General features: G+C 29.6%; 2 protein-coding genes across 2 annotated transcripts; both read right to left on the bottom strand.

Annotated features, from left to right (window-relative positions):
- Nucleotides 1-9,120: 9,120 nt before the first annotated feature.
- On the bottom strand, nucleotides 9,121-9,694 carry LOC131647712 (DNA polymerase epsilon subunit B-like). The gene is made up of 2 exons (XM_058917567.1): nucleotides 9,464-9,694; nucleotides 9,121-9,380 (listed from the first exon to the last, which is right to left on the bottom strand). Exons 1-2 carry the CDS (start codon nucleotides 9,627-9,629, stop codon nucleotides 9,193-9,195), a joined length of 354 nt encoding a protein of 117 aa, XP_058773550.1. The 5' UTR covers nucleotides 9,630-9,694; the 3' UTR covers nucleotides 9,121-9,192.
- A 2,641-nt stretch (nucleotides 9,695-12,335) lies between these two features.
- LOC131653349 (pentatricopeptide repeat-containing protein At1g73400, mitochondrial-like) lies at nucleotides 12,336-15,239 on the bottom strand. The gene has a single exon (XM_058923462.1). The coding sequence runs from the start codon at nucleotides 14,929-14,931 to the stop codon at nucleotides 13,102-13,104; it is 1,830 nt and encodes a 609-aa protein (XP_058779445.1). The 5' UTR covers nucleotides 14,932-15,239; the 3' UTR covers nucleotides 12,336-13,101.
- Nucleotides 15,240-18,115: the final 2,876 nt, after the last annotated feature.

Genomic DNA, 18,115 nt, shown 5'->3' with positions numbered 1-18,115 from the left:
GAAAAAAATTTTAATAAGTTGTGGCAAAGTTTGAGATATTTTCATCAATAAAAATTATTTTCCCGTTAATATCCAATATTTCGATCAGTAACTTAATGTTCCCGTAAATATTTAATATGTTTATCAGTAATTCATGTTCTCGTTAATATTTAATATTTTATTCAATAACTTCATGTTCCCGTTAATATTCAATATTTTGATCAGTATCTTCATGTTCCCGCTAATATTCATTATTTTGATCAGTAACTTCGTATTCCTGTTAATATTCCAAACTTGTTCCCGTTAATATTCAATATTTTTATCAGTAACTTCATGTTCCCGTTAATATTCTTTATTTTTATCAGTAGCTCTGTGTTCTCTTATTATTCATTATTTTGATCAATTACTTTGTGTTCCCGTTAATATTCCAAATTTGTTCCCGTTAATATTGAAAAAAATTATCAGTAACTTCATGTTCCGTTTATATTAAAAAAAATATCACTAACTTCGTGTTCTCGTTAATATTCAATATTTTGTCAATAACTTCGTGTTCCCGTTAATATTTATTATTTTGATCAGTAACTTTGTGTTCCCGTTAATATTCAAATTTTGGATCAGTAACTTAATGTTTCCGATTATGTTAAATATTTTGATAAGTAACTTTATCTTTCGTTAATATTCAGTATTTTAATCAATAACTCCGTGTTCCCGTTAATACTCAATATTTTAAATATTAACGGGATATCCGTGCATTCGCACGGGGACCAGTGTGGTACGCTCATTTTTTACAATATTCAATATTTCGATCAGTAACTTCATGTTCCCGTTAATGTTCAATATTTCGATCAGTAACTTCATGTTCCCGTTAATATTCAATATTTTGATCAGTAATTCATGTTCTCGTTAATATTCAATATTTTATTCAGTAACTTCATGTTCCCGTTAATATTCAATATTTTGATTAGTAACTTCATGTTCTTGCTTATTTTGTTCAATATTATATTTTTTTTATAAAAAAAAAGAAATTGATGTAATTATTATTATGATACATTTCGTTCAGCAAAGATACATAATAAAATTAAAAATAAAATTGATAAAGAATAGAATAATGAAGTGTTATTTTATTAATATGCAATAAAAATTGGGAAGATCAATAAAGAATACACAATGTCGATTGTCCAATGCAATAAACTTAGTCACATTTACTTTCAACGTATTCCAAATTTGTTCCCGTTAATATTCAATATTTTTATCAGTAACGTCATGTTCCCGTTAATATTCATTATTTTGATCAGTAACTCCGTGTTCCCGTTAATATTGAAAAAATGTATCAGTAAGTTAATGTTTATGTTGATATTCAAAAAAATTATCAGTAACTCCGTGTTCTCGTTAATATTCAATATTTTGTCAATAACCTCGTATTCCCGTTAATATTTATTATTTTGATTAGTAACTTCGTGTTCCCGTTAATGTTCAAAATTTGTTCCCGTTAATATTCAAAATTTGGTTCAGTAACTTAATGTTTTCGATAATATTCAAAATTTTGATCAGTAACTTTGTGCTCCCGTTAATATTCAATATTTTAATCAATAACTCCGTGCTGCAGTTAATATTCAATATTTTGAATATTAACGGAATACATGTGCATTCACATTGGGACCAGTGTGGTACGCTCATTTATTTTAATATTAAATATTTTGATCAATAAATATTATTTTTCCGTTAATATTTAATATTCAATCGAATAATTTTGAATTAAATGTGTTAATATCAGTACCATGTACGCGTACCATATAAGTACCCGTGTGTAAATATAAATAAGATCATGATCGGCGTCAGGGCCGGTCCTTTGGATTTGGGTGCCTTGGGCGAATCAAAAGAGTGGTGCCCCTATAATTTTTTTAACAATAAATACATAAGGATAAATGAAATAATTGGATAAAAAACACATTTTCATTTGATATTGTGCTAAAAAAATAGAAATATGAATCTTTGAATCAATGTTTATACTACATCAAAACACAAACCACTATATAATAAAACCAATTAATTCCCCTAAAATAAAATCAATTAATATATCTATAATTTTAGCAACTAAAGAGTTTGATTGAGGCATTAAAATTAAAACAATGATATAAATTTTTTTTTATATTATTGATCTCAAAATTAAGAATGAAACATTACCTTTACTAGGAAAACAAGATAATGATCCCAAAATTAAGAGTGAATCAGAATCAAAATCAAGCTATATGATATTGAGTTCTTTAAAGATTTTTAATTGTTTTCTTAATGCATGCATAGATTAAAAATCTTTAAAGAACTCAATATCATATAGCTTGATTTTGATTCTGATTCACTCTTAATTTTGGGATCATTATCTTGTTTGCCTAGTAAAGGTAATGTTTCATTCTTAATTTTGAGATCAATAATATAAAAAAAATTCTATATCATTGTTTTAATTTTAATGCCTCAATCAAACTCTTTAGTTGCTAAAATTATAGATATATTAATTGATTTTATTTTAGGGGAATTAATTGGTTATATTATATTGTATATTTTATTTATGAGAAATTACATTCTTTTATTAATTATGACTTTGTAGCGCCCATATAATTTTGTTAACCAGTAAATTTTTTTAATTCCAGCAAATATTTTTATAATAGAAAATTCTGTTTTAATATATATATATAGGGGTAAGAAAAAAAAATTTGGTACCCTAAAATTATGGGGCCGTGCTCAGGGCCACCCCTGATCGGCGTTTCTATAAAATTTGTGATATACACCATTGTTATAAATAGGTCAAGGGTGAAAATATAAATAATTTTGATTTTAATTAAATTATTTAGGTGAAAAAAAAGGTGATATGAATAATATAATATGAGAATACTTTAAACTTGAAAATAATACAAACCTTTAATAGGTTGAGAAATAAGTTTTTATTGATTTATAAATAATTAAAACAATATTTTGATTCCACGATATCTCTCTTTCCCTCCCTTCTAACATGCCTAATTTTTTAAGAGATTATAAAGTTTGCTTTTAATAGAAATCAATTCTCTATTAAAATCAATTCTCCAAGAATATAAATTACTTTTATATGTTATGTATTGACTATTTAATTAACCCTCCATAAAAGAAAATAAAGGAGCATTAAATTGATATGTATTAAAAAAATAGAACGCAGGTAATGTAGATATTGATGTCTTTCTATATTCTTTTTCTTCCCTTTGTTCTCTTCTACCTTGATATATATATATATATATATATATATATATATATATATATATATATATATATATATATATATATATATATATATATATATATATATATATAAAGTCTCCGACCTTTAAAATAATTCAAGATACAAAATATAAAAGATTTCATCTTAAATTCATTTCAATCAAAACTTTTTTCGTAAACACTTCACCAGTATACACATTTGTGTTTTATTGATTAATTAAATAAAAGATAAAAACATGCATTTAATATATTATTAATTTTGTACTAAATTTTTTTAATTAATTTTAATTAAAAAAACCATTTTTGTTGAGTCAAATTAAAAAAAAAATTAAGTAATAGATAAAACACACAATTATTTTATAAAAAAAAACGCACAATTGATTTACTCACACTCTCATAAACTAAATACAACTCTTACTCTCATACATTTCATTCACAAACACAAATATCATATATTTTATGTGAGAATGAATATTATATATGTTAACATAAAAAACAATTGTAAACTCTAACCCGTATTAAATTTATGTGTAGCAAATTCCTATATTTTAAAATCGTCGCATTAAATTTTTTAACATCATGTATATAGTTTAAATAATATAATATAAATAAATATTAAAAAATATAAATTAAAAATTAGAGTAATATTGATGATAATTAATTTAAATGATTGTAACTAATTTTTTTATAACTAATATGATTATCTTTTATTTTATAACTAATATAGTTATTTTTAAAATAATTAGAGTATATATAAATAAGCATTACATAGAAGTTGAAATGTTAGCTAAATAACAAAACATGTGCCTATAGGTTTTTTTTTATATAAATAATATCTGGATCACTATTTTTATAAAAACAATTGTTCCCGTTTATAAAAATAACATTGTCTATATTGTATTTTTTATATAAAATCATTTTTATTTAATATTTTATAATTTATTTTTAATTGAATATAACATTTAATATTTTTAAAATAGAAAAATGAAATATACAGTAGATATTAGAAAATATAAAAAAATAACAAATTTAAAAGTCAAAAAAAAAGGAAACAAATCAAATGCATATTATATTACTGTTTGGTCGATTTTCCTATCTAATAACACTATTACATTAACAAAATGTTAAATATAGACAAATTAATAGACCTATATGGATAATTATATTCAAAATAAATAATTTCTTAGTACAAAAATAAATCTTATAAATATTAAATAATACGTATAATAAATTAAAATTTATAATTAGTTGTTCATCAAAATATAACACATAATAGCAAGTTATTTGTAATCTTATCTCCCTCCATTAAAAAAAAAATCATGTTGGGTCTCCCCTTCATTGGTCCGTCCAAGATTTCACTATATTTTTGCTCTATCAGATTTCCCTACTATGACAATTTTAATACTTTTCTCGTATTTAGATAATTAGTACATATTTATTAAATAATTATTTCAATGACATAGATTTCAATAGTAACATGTTTTTTCATATTTAGATCAATAATAAACATCACATTCTATTTTTCTCTTATTTTGATCATTATTAGATTTTTTATTATATTTTTTCCACGTATATGTAAGGTATTGTAATTTTTTCCCTTTAAGTTATTGTAACATATATTTACTTTATTTATTTTAAATATTTTTGAAAAATCAAGTTTATAAATGTTTATTCATTTTAGACTTTAATGTAGCAATAATAATAATTTTACAAATAAAATTCTCAACTCAACAATTGAAACAAAAATTATATTTTATAGATAATATTTTTTGAAACAATCAAGTTTATAGATAATCAAGTTTATATTTTTTTTTATTTTCACTTTTCTTCTTTTTGATTTGGATTTTATAGATAATATTTTTTATTTTATTTATTTAAAGTACAGTATAATTTATTTGGATTAAAATTTTTATAAAAAAATATTTTGAAATTAACTAAATATATAGGTTATTAAAGATCAAATCGTGATTATGTTCTCTTTTTGATCGATAACATATATAGAAATAATAAAACAAATCAAAATTCATTAGATATAATGAGATATAATGAATTAAATTTTTATTCTTGTTTTACTCTTATTCTTTTTTCTTCTTTAAATTCTATTAAAAAAATATATCAACAAAAACTGAGACCCAAAATCACCGCAATTCCAGGAGAACGGGAAGAAAGGTTCAACAGTAAAGTTCAAAAGACGGGACTTATAATTCCAGAAGAACCGGAAGACCGTCCAACAGTAAAGTTGGAAAATTATAATTCCAGAAGAATTGGAAGAACCGTTCAAAAGTAAATTTGGAAAGACAGGACTTATAAAAGTGGAATCATTTCTAAGGTAGAAAACCAACGGAACCGTTCAACAATAAGAACAAAACAACATAAAAAAAATGAAAATTAAAACTCACTAAAACCAAAACAGTAACAAACAAACCATGTCAATGAACCACATACAATCATCACACTTATCACAGTATAATTTATCTATTTCCTTTTCATCCTATTACAAGAATTAATTGCACTCTGATTACAAACATTGTACTTACATTTGTATTAATTCTTACGTACTCTATAATTGTACTTACAAAAATGGGAGAAATCAACTAAAAATAATGATTTGAAAACCTTGATGACAGTTTTTCTCTTGATAAGATGAGTTTTGATGAAAACCCTAGCAAAGTACACAAATGTAGAAAATCAAACCAAGATGTCAGTTGGTTTGTTCTGATGTTGCTTGATCTTATTCCACCATCGTATCTAAACAACATAAGACCAAAATAATAGAATATAAGAAAAAACCTCATCAAAATCAAAACAATAACAAACAAACATACCTGATGAGTTTTGTTATGTCAATTTTTCATAAAATAAAGATACATGTGGCACAGGAACAACAACATGTATGTCACCACCTTGTGCAACACAAAAAATAATATTAGACAGACAACAAACCAAAAACAGTATAGGAAAAACCAACCAAAGAAATCACTTCATTACCGATACGTCAACAAAAATCATCTCAAAATGCTCCCTCTTGTTCGAAACAACTTTCCATTTGTGGTGCACTCGAACAGAAACTTTACAAAGTTCTTTGCTATCGTTGACATCACAGATTTTCGCCAATGGTCTCTCCATATTGTACAGCCAGTTAGCACAAGCAGCAAAGTAAAAGTGGTCTGATACTACAGAAAAGTGGAAGCCACAAATGCTATAAATAACACAATCATTATGTATAATGTAGGAGTTACAAACTCTTCATTACATAACTGATGCAGAAGCTGAATAGAGAAGAATATAAAGTCCTCATTATGATAATTATGTAACACATAATTATGCAGAATAGAAGATGCATGGAAAGAACCACACAAATGCTAATTATGTAACACATCCATAGTGGAAGATGGAAGAACATAACTTCATAAATGAACATTCCACATGGCGCATCAATAAGCAACATTTCCTACTCTCAGAATAAGCCACTTGGCAGCATGAGAGGAACTCCTCAAAAAGATAGAGTTTTCTTATATTATAGATAAGAAATTGATTTTTTTTTCAAAAAACATATTTTATAAAAAATATTTTTTGAGAAGTCTAAATAAAAAACTATGCAGAAATGAGGGGGGACTCAGGGGCGGAGCTATAGCCCAGCGAGCCCGGGCACGCGCTCGGGGTCAACCCCTCCTTTCGTTGTATTCTCCCCACTTAATAGTTGGTTTTTTAGACAACACTTGAGATAAAATTAATAATTTTTAGACAAAATTAAGGGTAAAATTAGTAAAAAATAGGGCATAAAATTTTTGGACAAAATAACGGGCAAAATTTTTAGACAAAATTAAGGGTAAAATTAGTATAAACAGAGTGTAAAATTAGTAAAATCAAGGTAAAATTTTTTGTCCGGGCTCCCTAGAATTTCTGGCTCCGCCACTGGGGGACTCAAGGTCCTACTTGAATTTTAGGGGTCTTTAGTTTATGAGACTCATTTATTTTTTAAATGGTCGTTTCATATTTTGAGGGCCTTAAAAGTTAGGTTTCGGTCCCTTAGTGGTGCCCTATTTTTTTAATGATGTCACCACTACCATTGGCTACTTGCCCCTAAAATGAGAGTAGTCGCCACCATCAATGTTTTAAAAATCAGATCGATTGGCCGGTCAGACCGGAAATCGAAAGGGTCACCGGTCTGATCTGATTGTTGGATCAGATATGTTATTGAATCGGTGAGAATCGGCCAAAATCGGAAAAAATTAGTGAACCGACGGTTTTAGAAAACCAGTGGTTCAAATGCATGTTTTTTTTTTTTTTAACAAAATGACTTCGTTTTCGTGATTTTTTTTATAAAAAATATAATTAGACTTTATTCAAGCCTTATTTGGAACAACTTTTTCCCTGTTTGCAATTAGACTTGGTTTAAAAATTATTTAAATTTATATTTTTGTATTATTTTGTTGTGAGTGATGATTATATTTAGAATTTGAATGTAAAAAATAAACACGTGAAATTATGATATTTTAAAATTGTAAAATTTTGTAGGTGTTGTGATATTTTTTTAGAGACTAAGTCATCCGGTTTGACCGATTTAATAAATATATAGTATTGCAATAGAGACCGGTTTATTCAACTGAATTATCCGGTTTAATCTGATTTAGTCATGCGGTTCGACCAGTGACTCAGTGGTTCAACCAATGAACCAGTGACTCAGTGGTTCAACCAATGAACCAGTGACTCAGTGGTTCAACCAATGAACCAGTGACCCAATACCCTCACCGGTTTGATGACCGGTCTGATTTTTAAAACATTGGCCACCATAGTTGGTGACAATGTGTTATTTTTTTGAAAAATTGACCATATGCATAAATAATTTGAAAGTTTGATTATTTGTATAATTTCTTTGAAAAATTTGGTTAATTTAAAAAATATTCATAAGAAAACATCATGGTAATAAAATTACGTAGAATGTTGCTTTTGCTTCTATATTTTTTGTCTTTGTCATAGGAAATCTAAAACCAACAGAAACAAAGAAACTGTTATTTCCCTTTTCATAAAGTTACAACCTACTTATTTTCATAAACGATTAATCTTAGGAAAATAAATTGAAAAACAACTTATGGACATTTCATAAGTTGTTTCTGTAAACTCTTTTAAAAAGTCTCACAATTGCTTATGATATGAGATAAATTTAAATAAGTGAATCCTAAATGGTTCAAATATTATCCTAGCTAGACTTGCTTCACAACATTACATAGAATAGCATAGCACCCTCTTTTATAAGATATCTTCTCCACTTCCTGAGTTCTCTAAATAAATCCTCAAAACAGAAAAAGCACTTGCAAGAACATCAATGATACTCCATATAACATCTACAAAAATACATGAATTCATCATTCTTGAAAAAACGAGGATTACCAACAGAAACATGGCTGACCACCCTTAAAGCCAAATTATTCATCTGAGAAATTCATGTTTGCTCTTAAATAGGATGAGAAAATTTCAAATGTTTTTAGACCATGGGATATATTATATTTCCAACGGATATATGTTACCCGTAAATCATTGAATTACTGACACATGTAAATCATTGGTTATATTGGCTAAGGAAAAAGAAATCCCCAGGATAAACAGCAGCTTTCAAGTTACAACTCCACTCCTCCACGAGATGATACAACAAAACAAACCAGCTTGAGAACAGAAGGAAACATCAAAAGAAAAGTGGAAAAGCAAATGGCGAAATAGAATGTGACCAACGAAGGGAAAAGTAAAATGTGTTCATTATTGAAGTGATGGTCCACTCATTATTATTGTGATACAGGTAGCTATTTCATCATAAAATCTCATTAAATTGCAATATCTTCCAGCGGAAATAACTGACAGATTCTTCCAAAAGAATACAATTCATCTAACATTTTTCTTATAATTACACTTGCCCTAAATTTCTAAATCAAGTAGGATTCAAGAACATTCACATAACAATTGCAGGAATATTCGTTAACAGAAACAAAACACCAAGAAAGAAAAAAGAACTTGCTGGTAGAACACGTCGAACACCTCAATGACGACAATAGCGGAAGAAGAAGATGAAGCAAACGTTTCAAAGGTTTCCTCCTCCGCGCCGGCTTCCAATAGCAAGTTCACCACTCGTCGAACTGGCTCCACATCGATTACTGTAGATTTGACTGCGATTACACAAAAATGTTAAATGGAATCAAGAATTAAAGAAAAAAAATTATGAAGAGAGAGAGAGAGAGAGAGGTGTTACTGGATTCCTGCTCAAGCTGATCGAGGACGAGATCGATGGCTTCGTCTTGTTTGGTGAGTTCGAAACGAGTGACGAAGGAGAGGATCTCGTCAACGGCTTCGAGTTTGATATTATAGCCTCTGATTTCGCACTTTTGTTGGATCTTTTTCTTCGTCGGAGCATTCATCTTTCTCTCTCTAAGCGTTTGAGTCTCGGTGGGGAACTGATTTGAAGAAACGGCGGGAAAAGGAAGGTGAAGTGAAAGTTTCTTTTTAGAGGAAACCGAGAAAATTTGAGGAAACAGTGCTATTAGGCCCATTTTATATATTACTCGCCAATTATTCTGTTTCGCTAAAAAAAAATGCCATAATTAATTCAACCAAAATATATTATAGATTCTAGATCGGCTAAATTTTAGGGGGAAGTTTGTTTCTAGAATTGATAGATGATTCTCAATAAATAAATTATTCGAAAATAAAAATAACAAAATTTAATTTGAAGTGTTTTTTCAAAAAGTGTTCGTGTAATTTGATGTTTCTAAAAATACAGATAGTTATATATATATATATATATATATATATATATATATATATATATATATATATATATATATATATATATATATATATATATATATATATATATATATATATATATATATATATATATATATTAAAAATTTATATAAAATTTACGAAAGTATACTTTAGAATAAAAATCATCGAAATATAAAATTATTGTAAAATATTTACATAAACTTCTATATTTATTATTATGGATCGGTCTTAGACACAATGTAAAAAATGTCAAATTTCGTCTATTATATAAATACCACCACTAGCGAAGAAAAATATATGATTTTTCTTATAATTTATTTTATATCCATCACTCAAAAATTAACGTGTAAATTTGCCGATGTGTGAAAATTTATTGATGCATCTCCTAAAGTAACAAGAACCACCACATTAAAAATTTACACCAACATTTTTAATTTCAGAACAAAACACTTAAAGAATAATTTTTTTAACCTTATAATTAGTTCTAACTATTTATTCTCATAATTGTAAAAATATTTTCTTAGAATATAGAGGTTGCAAGTATGGATTTATAAATTGGTTCTTAAGTTAAAATATTAATTTATCATTATAAAGTATTCTTTGAAGTAAATAATTTTTTATATATTTTAATCTATCTACTACTTTGTGAATAAAATAATAATAATAATAATAAATACAATTTTTAAATAAAATTTAAATAGTTATTCATATATTCGAATTTTACAAATAATTTAAAAATGTGATAGATATTTATCAAGCACAATTTTTAAAAAGTATATGAGATTAAGATTACAAATTTTATTTTTCAAGAAACTTATTATTAAAAATGAACTTTTAATCTATGAAATAAAAGTGTTTTAAGAATTTAGTCTAAAAATAAAGATAAACATTTTATTTGAATTTTTTGAATTTGCGTCTTGTTAATGTTTTGGAGGGAGGATAAATAAATGTAAATTTTGTGAGTGATCTAGGTTCTAAGATCTTTATTTTAGATTTAGTTATTATCCTTTCACCTTAGATTTTTCATTTTAAATAAATTACTTGGATTTGAAGGAAGGAAAAAAGTGCAACTTATATTGTCCTTGAAAATTTGAGGGTCACATTCAAATAAATTCAAACATAATTAATTGGGGCTTTGGCTAATATACATAAGGATTTTCCTTATGCACCGTGCATAAGTCTACATAAGTCATTGGATCATGTTTTTTTAATCTAGTATTGAGTATTGAATAAGTATTGAGTATTGAGTAATAACAATTGAATAAGTATTGAGTATTGAATAAGTATTGAGTATTGAGTAATAGAATTTGATCCAAAGGTCCATAATAATTTATGCATGATGCATAGATTTTTATCTATACACGGTAACTGCACCCATTAATTGGTAATTGCACCCGCCCGCATAAAGGTGTTACAATCCAAATACCGCAATTAGGTGATTAGGGACAGACCACAGTGGAATTTCCAAATTAATAACAACATAGGCTAATTTCCCATAATTTATGGTGGATCCAGGACCAGTTTGAAATTTATAGATGTAAACAACCTGAAGTCAGAGTTTCAAACCTCACTTTCTAGTAGGCATTGGAGTTTCAATGTGCTTGGAGATATGTGGCTTCCACACAGAGTAGTGTATTTTGAATTCTAAATTGTCCTGTTTGAATAAACAACTTCATTAATTATTTATTAAATAAGTTGCTTATATATAAATTATTTTTAAAACAAAAGATGGCTCAAGTAAAACCATTTTCATATAAATTACAATCTACTTTCATAATCGATTCTGAAAATCTCATGAAAATAAGTTGAAAAACAACTTATGGACATTTCATAAGTTGTTTCTAAAATATCTCTCAAATAGTCTCACAATTGTTTATGATACTAGATAAATTCAAATAACTCAATCCTAACCTGTTCAAAGTATAGTGAGTAAATTATTTTGTTACCTGTAAATATATGCATGAATTCATTCTTGAAAAAACAAGGATTACCAGCAGAAACATGGCTGACCCTTAAAGCCAAATTATTCAGCTGGGAAATTCATGTTTGCTCTTAAATAGGATGAGCAAATTTCAAATGTTTTTAGATCATGCCATATATTACATTTCCGAAGTGTATATGTTACCTGTAAATCATTGAATTACTGGCACATATGTAAATCGTTCGATATATTGGCCAAGGAAAAAAAAATCCCCGGGCTAAACACCAGCTTTCAAGTTACAATTGAGCCTACCATAACAGATAATAACATCTCAATGGTATGGCTTCATAAGGTCTCTAAGACATTGAAAAACATTCAAACAGAATGATCTGATATTTAAAAAAAAAAACTCCTGACATGTGTAAAAAAAAAACTCCTGACATGTGTAAGAAACTCCACTCTTCTAAGGGATGATCCAATAAAACAAACAAGCTTAAGAACAGAAGGAAACATCAAAAGAAAAGTAGAAATGCAAATAGGGAAATAGAATGTGACCAATGAAGGGAAAAAGTAAACTGAGGTCATCATTGAAGTGATGGTCGTCCATTCATTATAAATTATAATTGTAATTACAGGTAGCTATTTAATAGGGTCAAACCATACTATGACCCCTAAGATGCTAGATAAAATCTCATTAAATTGCAATATCTTTCGGCAGAAGTAACTAACAGATTCTTGACCAGATAACAAATTTTGCCATCATGCACAAGTTCACAACCTCTTCTCCCTCACAAGACAACATAATACATACATGGAGCTTTCGACCTTTAGGTTGCATCAGCTAATCATCATCGCTCAATCAGAATGTCATAACAGCTTCCAAAATTTCTCTTACAGAACTAAACACGAGAATATATAAGATCGGAAGACCCAAATTTTTCATGCAAAAGTATTGGCAGTAGAGAGCATGTCCACAGATGCAACTAGCAGTCATCATGATGTAGCCCAACATGCAGGGTAGAGACAAGCTTGAAGGCAGTATCTAAAAAGGTAAATACTAAACCTGCCATGTCACCAGAAAATACTTGTCCAACCCGACAAAACATGAGAAAAACCCTACTAACAGAATCTCCTCCATGTTTTTACAAAAGCTAGCAAAAACTCAACCAAGAAATTTCTTACTACGATTTCCCTCTCAAGCCCATGCTCTTGCGCTTCTGGCTTAGAGCATAACGTCTTGCCATAGGATTATTATAGAATTTCCTCATATGATCTGAGAGCTTATGAATAGCCTGGAGATCACCAATCATTGAAAGTTGCATCAACAAGGAATCAAACTTTCTATACGGAAGTTTCATTCCCTTGTATATCACTTCTTCCAAAAGAATACAAGCATCTTCAGCTTTATTGAAGTTAAATAAACCCTCAATCGTGACACAGTATGTATCTGTGTCCGGCCTACAACCCCTCTTCTCCATTTCATGCCAAGTCTCAAATGCCCCGTCAGGATCATCCATCCTAAAAAACATTGAAATCAGCATATTGTAAGTTTGGACACTAGGAACACAATTCAAATCAATCATTCTTCCATATAGTTTAAGGGCTTCCTCAGACTTCTTATTGTCGCAGAGAACCTTGAGGAAACAATTATAAGTAACAATATCAGGCCGGTAACCTTTGTTTCCCATCTCTTCCAAGAACTTGTAAGCTTCGTCTATTTTACCACACAAACACATACCTTCGATTATATCCTTGTATGTCGTGACGTCAGGAAGACAACCACTGCTAATCATATGCCCCATAATTTTAAGACATTCCTCCATTCTATCGTTTTGGACAAGAGCCACAATTAGAATCGAATAACTCTTGGCAGTAGGAGAAGATATGATTGAACCTTTTGTCCTCATGAACTCAAAAAGCTCTACCGCGTCTGATATCATGCCTGTTTTGCAGTAAGTATCAAGGGCAGTATTGTAGGTGAAATTGTCAGGCTTGTGACCCAATTGAATCATTTCTTCCAACACTTTCATCCCTCTAGTCGGGTTTCTAACCCTGCACCATCCGAAAACCAAAATATTATACGTATCCCCATTAGGATTGATCATTTTTCTCATTCTCTTATAGAACCCTTCAGCTTCCTCAACCAAGCAACACTTGCACAAAGCATCCAACAGAAAGTTGAATGCATTTATTTCCGGTTGCGTCTTCACTCTTATCCTCTTCTTCTTCGCAAACTTCTGCACATGAGTCAAATACCTCTCAGTATATTTCCTCAAAATATTCATCAGAACTTCCGCCGGAACCGTACTCTTGTTGTTCCTCTTCATATAATCCAACACATCACAAACAATACGAAACTGTTTTACTTTATACTTTGTACTAGACAAAATATCCATCATATCATTATAAGCACAAGGCTCATGAGAATAATTATCTTGATGACCAGCCCATGTGAAAAACCGAAACGCAATCTTTTCATCGTATCGAAGCCTATGCAACACGCCAGTAACCAATGGTGTGGACAATGGGATGCCTAATTTTTCAAGAGCTTTCTCCATATTACGAAAACCAAGTAAATTATCCATTACAGTGGTATGCACCTTATCAATATCACTCTCAAAACCACTACTCTCCACAACAGCATTAACCTCCACAACATCATCACTCACACCACAACCAGAATCTTGGTTCATGGTAACGGTTTCTGAACAATAACGGCGATTGGATAAATGAAATGCAACAAAAGAGTTCACTGGCATTATAGATTGAATCAATTGAACACAATGAGAATCTGATAATGGTAATTGACAATTAGTAGAGTTTTTAAATACATGAAACATTGATGATTGAAGGGTGGTTTCAATTTGTGGCAAAGCTTTGTTTCTGAATAGATAAGAGTGATAGTGATTCTGATGATGGGTGAGTGCTGAAAAGGAAGGGTTTTTGAGAGAGTTTATGTACCTATTAAACATGCCCATGAAGATAATTTTTCGTTTTGGGATCGAAGGCATTGAAATGAGTGAGGAAAATTCAGAAACAAATAAACAAACAGGTGGTGGGTGAAAAAAAACGCGGTTTTGAAATATGGGTATGAGGTTTTCAGGGGACTGATAAGGAATGGAGAGAAGGAATAGCTTACTGTGGTGGAGGACGGTTCGGCTTTGAACATCGATGAAAAGAAGCCGAAGGAAAAAACACAGGTGAGGCACTGAGTATATGCTTGGATAGATACGTGTTTGGGCGAACCAAACGTGATTTTTGGGGCTGTGTCGTGATTTTAATGTAAATGCTCCGTTTGGTTTTTTCGAAAGAGAGGGGAAACTAATAAGTCAAATATGAGTGTGGAAGAAATTAGATGGTTTTTATTTTTTAACTTATTTGATTTGATAGAGTAAAAAAATAAGAGAAAAGAAAGTTTAAAATATTATTATTCTTATTTTTAATATTTTTTAATAATAACAGGCACATACAGAAGACAAGTCTGTTTTGCAGATAATTTAGTTGGTACATGTACCTCCTCCATTGCACTTGACCCCAACATGTCACATAATTTGATCATAATACTCTTGTAGTTAAAAAAAAAGACAATATTCACCGATGAATCACATTTCGATTTTTTGCAATTACGATCGGTTGAGACTGAAATTACTTGATGATAGAACTGATCTCAAATCAAATTAAGTCGGTAGTAAAAAACAAAAAAAAAAAAGAAGAAAAGACAACATTCACTATCGATAGTATCATTTTCAGAGTTTTTTTTCAAAAAGCTTAGATGATTATCTTGAAGATTTTGTAATTAATAGCCGATATTTACAAATAAGTGTTTTGTTTTTCAAAATTTATGTATTTATACTCGTAATAAGGCTTCTTTTGAAATGAAAAAAATAAATCCTCAGAGTATTGTACTTGAATAAACATGAAAGCAAAGGAAAGGAAACACGTAGGAGTAAAACATGGATGAAATTGATAAATGCATTTAAAGACATTCAAGAGTAAAACGTGAATGAAAACGGAGGGGAAAGATAGACAACAAAGTCAAACAAAAGTAAAACATGTTTGAAAAAACGTCAAAGGCAATTGAGAGTGGAACACGAACGGACAAGCATCTTCATCTACGCATCAATCCTCGTGTTGAAGAAAATTCTGTTGAAGAAAACCCTCATGTTAAAGGACTATAAAACCGCGCTGTTTTACCTGTTGGATTGTAAAACCACGCGGTTTTACTATAAACAATGTTATTAGAATTTGCATTCAAAAAAGATATAATAATCTTGTGTATTTATTGTGTATTTTTTTATGAGTTTTAAAACCCTTGTGTATTTATTGTACATGAATAACATCTTGATGTTTTGTACATGTCAAAAAGAAGGCAGGCTGAATCGACTCGCCTTAGAGAGAACTATCCTGATAGAGTACCTGTAAGATTGTATTTAGTATACATACATTATATTTGTGTTTATTCTATAATAATGCGCTATTGCTGAAATATGACATTTATTTGTAGGTGATTGTGGAGAAAGCTGGAAGAAGTGAGACCGCAGACATTGACAAGAAGAAGTAAGTGTTACCTTACGTGTTAAGGACTGTAAAACCGCGTTGTTTTATCTATAAACAATGTTAGTAGAATTTGCATTCAAAAAAGATATAATAATCTTCATATATTTTCCCTTGTCTGGGTCGACTTCATTTCCTCGTTGGCTCACAAGGATCATCGTCAACACGAGGGTTGATTCCTATCAAGAAGGGAGGGATGTGTTGATGACAAACCTCATTTCTTCATCTACGCATCAATCCTCGTGTTTGAAAAAACGTCAAAGGCAATCGAGAGTGAAACACGATTGGACAAGCATCTTCATCTACGCATCAATCCTCGTGTTAAAGAAAATCCTATTGAAGAAAACCCTCATGTTTAAGGACTGTAAAACCGTGTTATTTTATCTGTTGGATTGTAAAACCACGCGGTTTTACTATAAACAATGTTAGTAGAATTTGCATTCAAAAAATATATAATAATCTTCATATATTTTCCCTTGTCTGGGTCGACTTCATTTCCTCGTGGACTCACAAGGATCATCGTCAACACGAGGGTTGATTCCTATCAAGAAGGGAGGGATGTGTTGATGACAAACCTCATTTCTTCATCTACGCATCAATCCTCGTGTTGAAGAAAATCCACTTCAGTCTTCGTGTACCAATGGCGAGAGGTAATTAAATACAAAAGACCCAAATTTTTGTCCTTATGCAAATGAAATGTAATGCATGGACTTTTTTTTTTATTTTGAATGCAATATGATATGTTGACAGGCGTTGAACTCTGTGGGAGTAAGACTTGAAACAAGCAATCACGTCAAAGACATTCAAGAGTAAAACATGGATGAAATTGATAAACGCATTTAAAGACATTCAAGAGTAAAACGTGAAAGAAAACGGATGGGAAAGATAGACAGCAAAGTCAAACAAGAGTAAAACATGCTTGAAAAAACATCAAAGGCAATCGAGAGTGAAACACGATTGAACAAGCATCTTCATCTACGCATCAATCCTCGTGTTGAAGAAGAATAAAAAAGTCAACAATTAGGGTTTTGACTTTTTCATGAAGAAATGCGTGATTTTTACTCAACTTTGAAGGGCCATAACTTTCTCACCCCTTGGCCAATTTTTTTGTTCTAAAGCTCATAATGAAGAAAAAGTCAAGATCTACAATTTTGTCAATATGTACAAATTCTCAAAAGATGAATGACTTTTAAGTTATGGAGCTTGGAAGTTAGCTACTTTTTTCAAAACACTTAGGAAAAATTTCAAAGTGTTTTTAACCTAGTTTTCTTCCAACTTCGTGGGTATTTTACACTAAGATGCAAGATGAATTTGAAGAAACACCAAACATGAAAGTTGTAGAGCATGTTTAGTGCTTTCGGAAAAGTACTAGAACACCTCCATAGCATTTGTGAGCTAGGAGTTTTGAAGGGTTGAAGTTAGGGATCCATTCTTGAATTTCAAGCCATTTCATGAAGAACCAAGCTATGAACTTTGAACCAAATATGCATAACCCTTGTTTGTAGATCCTCTTACTTGAGAATCCATCCATAATCAGAGGATTACCCTTGCTTTTGAGCTATGATCCAAGTGTTTCAAGCATTATCCATTGAAGTTGTTCATTTATGGCATAAAGGCTTGACTTCCATTTTGGAAAAGTAA

This window comes from Vicia villosa, linkage group LG2 (assembly GCF_029867415.1).
Source record: "Vicia villosa cultivar HV-30 ecotype Madison, WI linkage group LG2, Vvil1.0, whole genome shotgun sequence".
In the NCBI taxonomy this organism is placed as follows: domain Eukaryota; kingdom Viridiplantae; phylum Streptophyta; class Magnoliopsida; order Fabales; family Fabaceae; genus Vicia; species Vicia villosa.
Note: the sequence above shows the minus strand (reverse complement) of the source record. Positions and strands in the feature narration are given on the sequence as shown.

Coding starts and splice junctions, on each gene's coding strand:
- LOC131647712 (XM_058917567.1), bottom strand. CDS start 9,629: ATGAATGCTCCGACGAAGAAAAAGATCCAACAAAAGTGCGAAATCAGA. Junction 9,381..9,463: donor TCAGCTTGAGCAGGAATCCA/GTAACACCTCTC, acceptor GTGTAATCGCAG/TCAAATCTACAGTAATCGAT.
- LOC131653349 (XM_058923462.1), bottom strand. CDS start 14,931: ATGCCTTCGATCCCAAAACGAAAAATTATCTTCATGGGCATGTTTAAT.